Consider the following 4,632-nt stretch of genomic DNA (forward strand, 5'->3'; position numbering starts at 1 on the left):
AAACGGCTAACAGACAATGAATGAGTCATTCATAACACAAAGATAAATCACCTTTCGCCACCTAGCTAAGGGTCACTATATATATAATCAGTAATGATGAATACGTAATATTTATTTATTTATTTATTTTATTTTATTTAACATGAATCTACCAGATTACCATGGTAATTTTCTGTAAGGAGTACATTGTGAAAAATACGTTCTGCTTCACAAGATGTGCAAGCCATGCTTTCACATCATTTATTACAGCCAGGCTATTTTCTACCTGGCAAAATGTTCACATGCCTTTCACACAGTTTTTTTTGTGATAGTACATTCTGCTGTTCCTGCCAACAAATTACTTCTTTCTGAGAAAGAAGCCCATTTTATCTAACAATATGACAGTGTACCGACAGATCAGACATCTGCAAGGCAGTAAGTTAAAATGTTGTTCCTGTTGACCAAAGTAATAAAACCATTTCAGGTCAATTAAATACTCAGTAATCCAAATGTTCATTCATTCGTTGTTCATTGGGAAGCAGCAACACGTAAGCAGTTTAATGTACAGTCAGCCGGAACACTCCTCTGCTTTTCGTTCATTCATTCATTCATTCATTCATGTATTTATTTATAAATAAATTAAGTAAATATGTTTAAGGTAGGCTATTTATTTATTTGCATGTTTGTTTTTATTGTGCAACTTCTCACCTTAAAGTGGACACTACCCCCTTAAATAAATGTAAAATAAAGCACAATAAAACCAAATGTTTCCACTATGACAAAAAGTGACTCCATGCATTGCACATTTGATGTCATTTTTGTAGCTCTCTCACTCCTCAACAGACGGTGGCAGTAGCACACTTCCATCACAACAAGAAGAAAACAACACGGACCCCAGAAACACAAACAAACGTCTCATGTACACACACGCATGTAAATGGGCTGATCGTGGAAATATTTTGTATTTTGCGCCCGTATCATGAATAACATTTAATCTGATTCAGAACGCGTTTGAAAAAAATATATATATAATGAAGCGACGTATTTAATAGTTGCTGATCGTGTAAGTGCACGCGTTTTGTAAACAAGCAGTTGTAAGGCATTGAAAGGCAGCAATGTTTCATTTATTATGTCAAAAATCTGTCTATAGAGCAGCTATTAAATGCAAACTTGTGGAACACAAGGAAACATTTCTGAAACGAAACCCAATGCAGGAGACATGGAGGAGGTCTTTTAACGCTGAACATGTAATATGTCCTTATCACATTGAACTCCCTAAAACTAGTACACTGCTCTCACTCATTTGCATGTTTGTTTTTTTTCTTCACAGACTTGCCTTGAATCGAGAGCACTTCCTATAGTTCATCACGTCAAGTACATATGTGACCTCCCTGAAAACCACAGGTTTCCCATGGGAAAGTTCCCCAAAGTCCTGGAGAGTCTGCTCAGAGATCAGGTCATAACAGATAAACAGGTTGGACATGATTAGTGAATCTGGAACTTGTATTAACACATGCATATTTAACAAAGCCAAGTTTAATATAATGTCGCTGTCTTATAGGTGTGGGCCCCTAAGATTGCCTCCACTGAGCTTCTGAGACGTGCGCATACTGAGGAGTACCTGTCCAACTTTATCAGTGGTAAAATTAGTGAGAAAGATCAGAGGCGAACCGGATTCATGTGGAGTTCTGGTTTAGTGCAACGCTGTAGATATGAAACAGGTATGCGATTTAGAATGTGCTTCGAGTCAAAATTGTGTAGTGAATCGTCTGGGTTATATTTTAATCTAACATTAAAATAAAGTTGCAAAATAAAAATGAAGCCTAATTTGGACATTTCTTAATTTGTATAGTGTTGTTTTAGTATTATTCTTATGCTACTATAATATTTATTAATATTTTAAATTAGGTTAACTAATAATATTATCTTTTAAACTTAAATTTTTTGTTATGTGACTAATTTTATAGATTTGGTTTTGTATGTAGATATATATAGACAGATTATATTACAATAATTTTAACCATTTACAATTATACTTTTTTATAAAAAAAAATACTAAAAAGTATTTTAGTATAAATACTAAAATACAGACCTTATTTGTTATGAAAATGATGTCACAATGGAAAAGGCTTGATTTGCATATGCACAAAAAATCGTTTCTTTTTTTTGTTTACATATTGCACTAATACGCAGCTATGGAAGTTTGTAAAACTACAGTATATTGTTCTGTTTCCCCCAGCCCCTGAGTGTCATGTAATGTATTTCTCTCACGTGAGTGTGGTCCAGGTGGCACAGTGCTGGCAGCAGAGATCGCCATGCAGAGGGGACTGGCATGCAGTACAGCCGGAGGGACCCATCATGCCTTCCCCAGCTTCGGCTCAGGCTTCTGTCTGCTCAATGACCTGGCTGTGGCCGCCAAACACCTGATGAGTGAGTCCACATCCAGGAGAAGGATTCTCATTGTGGATCTGGATGTACATCAGGTACATGACTTCCAAGGGGTCAGCCTTTGAACCTTTGGTTTTATTTTTGAGGAAGAAATATTTCTTAATAGTGGATGAATCGTTTACATTTGAAACTGAAAAAAAGAAACTTGTACTGACCAAAATGCTGTTGCTTTCCTGAATTATATATAATATTCATGATACAGTAATCTTTTTTTTTCTCTGTTCACTAGGGTGATGGCACAGCATTCATATTTAAGGATGAACCCGATGTTTTCACCTTCTCGGTGCATTGTGGGAAAAACTTTCCTGTGCGAAAGCAGCAGAGTGACCTGGATGTCAGTTTGGAAGACGACACTGAAGACAAAGAGTATCTTTCCAAAGGTATTTTCTTTTTACACCTACACAAAACCATAAGCATATCACTTTTTGACTTTTAAATAAATTTTTATAATTTCTATAAATCTCTATTAAAAGAAAAGTTCATACAAAATGAATATTTGCTGAAATTTGACTCACCCTCAGGCCATCCCAGATGTAGATGAGTTTCTTTCTTCATCAGAACAGATCTGGAGAAATGTAGCGTTACATCATTTGCTCACCAATGGATCATCTGCAGTGAATGGGTGCCGTCAGAATGAGTGTCCAGACAGCAGATAAAAACATCACAGCAATTCACGCAATCCACTGCAGTCCATCAATCAACATCTTATGAAGTGGAAAGCTATGTTTGTAAGACACAAATTCATCATCAGGGCATTGTAACTTGACACCCTCTGGCCAAACAAATTAGCATATAATCCATAATAACACTTTCTCCAGTGAATGTCAATCCCCTGTTGTCCTCTCGCATCAATATCCATTGACGTATTTGTTTAAAATTAGTTTTCGCTTGTAAATAGTGTTGATTGTGCATATTTCTCTCCTGATTCAGATAATTTTTCACTGAAAAAGCAACATTATGGACGATATTATGAGGACATATTTTGTATTGCGTCTTAACCAGAAGTTATGGTTTGTTAAAAATGTCTTAAGGATGGATTTGTTTCCTATAAACACGCAGCTTTTCACTTCATAAGATGTTAATTGATGGGACTGGAGTCGTGTGGATTACTTGTGGGTTGTTCTGATGTTTTTATCAGCTGTTAAGATCACTCATTCTGATGGCACCCATTCACTTACAGAGGATGAGCAAGGGATGTAACGCCCCAAATTTTTCCAAAAGAAGAAACAAACTCATCTACTGTACATCTTGGATTGCTTGAGTACATTTTAAGAAATGTTTTGTTTTTTGGATTAACTACTCCTTTAAGCCTAGGTGTGGTACTATGTAAAAATGTAATTTCCTGTGCAGTCCAGGAACACCTCCCTTGGTTACTGGAGAGAATCCGGCCCGATCTGGTGCTGTATGATTCTGGTGTGGATCCACACTGGGAGGATGAACTTGGAAGACTTCGTCTCACAGATGAAGGTGAATCCTTTCACTCTATTACGCACATCATATATCGTAAAATCAAAGCAGTATTTTATGTAATCGACCCTTCAATGTCTTTGTGCGTTTTACCCGTCATAGGACTTTACCGGAGGGATCTTTATGTACTTCAGACAGTCATTAAAAAGGGTATTCCTGTGGCTACTGTTATTGGAGGAGGCTATTCCAGAGATATTGATCGACTGGGGCGCAGGCACTCAATAATTCACAGAGCTGCATCAAAGGTGAGCTCGCAGAATTCATAATGAAAGTTCCATGGTATTTCATGGACCTGCATGAATTGAACACATATTATTGGGTGCCTTTAATCATATATTTATTGATTTTATGTTTTTCTCTTGACTGTTTTGCTATGATCCCTTTATATATATATATAGATAGATAGATTTAAAAAAATATATATATATAGTTGGAAAATTGTCAGAAAGTTACATGCTATGCACTGTTTTTACATGTTGATGTTTTTAAGAAGCAGATTTTGCTTTCATAGTACTGCTTTCTGTCCCAGTCAAATACAAAAATCAGTATTGCACTCTCAGAGGATTGCTTTTAATGGTTCTCATTTCTGCATGTAGGTTTGGAGAGAACATGGATTTTAACTCAAGGATGAAAATAGACAGCAGGTGCTAAACAATCGAAGATTGTTGGGTGCTGAGAAGGACCATATGAACGTTTTACTGTGCCATAGCAATTGTATGCAATAGACTTTATGAATAA

General features: G+C 36.2%; 1 protein-coding gene across 2 annotated transcripts; it reads left to right on the forward strand.

The window, feature by feature from the left end:
* Positions 1-891: 891 nt before the first annotated feature.
* On the forward strand, positions 892-4,632 carry hdac12 (histone deacetylase 12). 2 transcript variants are annotated; one of them, XM_026226772.1, is made up of 8 exons: positions 892-1,226; positions 1,310-1,453; positions 1,541-1,700; positions 2,266-2,462; positions 2,657-2,807; positions 3,778-3,894; positions 3,997-4,139; positions 4,491-4,632. In XM_026226772.1, exons 1-8 carry the CDS (start codon positions 1,095-1,097, stop codon positions 4,512-4,514), a joined length of 1,068 nt encoding a protein of 355 aa, XP_026082557.1. In that variant the 5' UTR covers positions 892-1,094; the 3' UTR covers positions 4,515-4,632. The 2 variants fall into 2 exon arrangements, with proteins under 2 accessions (XP_026082557.1, XP_026082558.1); XM_026226773.1 differs by having other exon boundaries at positions 1,310-1,435.

The sequence above is a fragment of the Carassius auratus genome, chromosome 40 (genome assembly GCF_003368295.1).
Source record: "Carassius auratus strain Wakin chromosome 40, ASM336829v1, whole genome shotgun sequence".
Taxonomy (NCBI): Eukaryota; Metazoa; Chordata; class Actinopteri; order Cypriniformes; family Cyprinidae; genus Carassius; species Carassius auratus.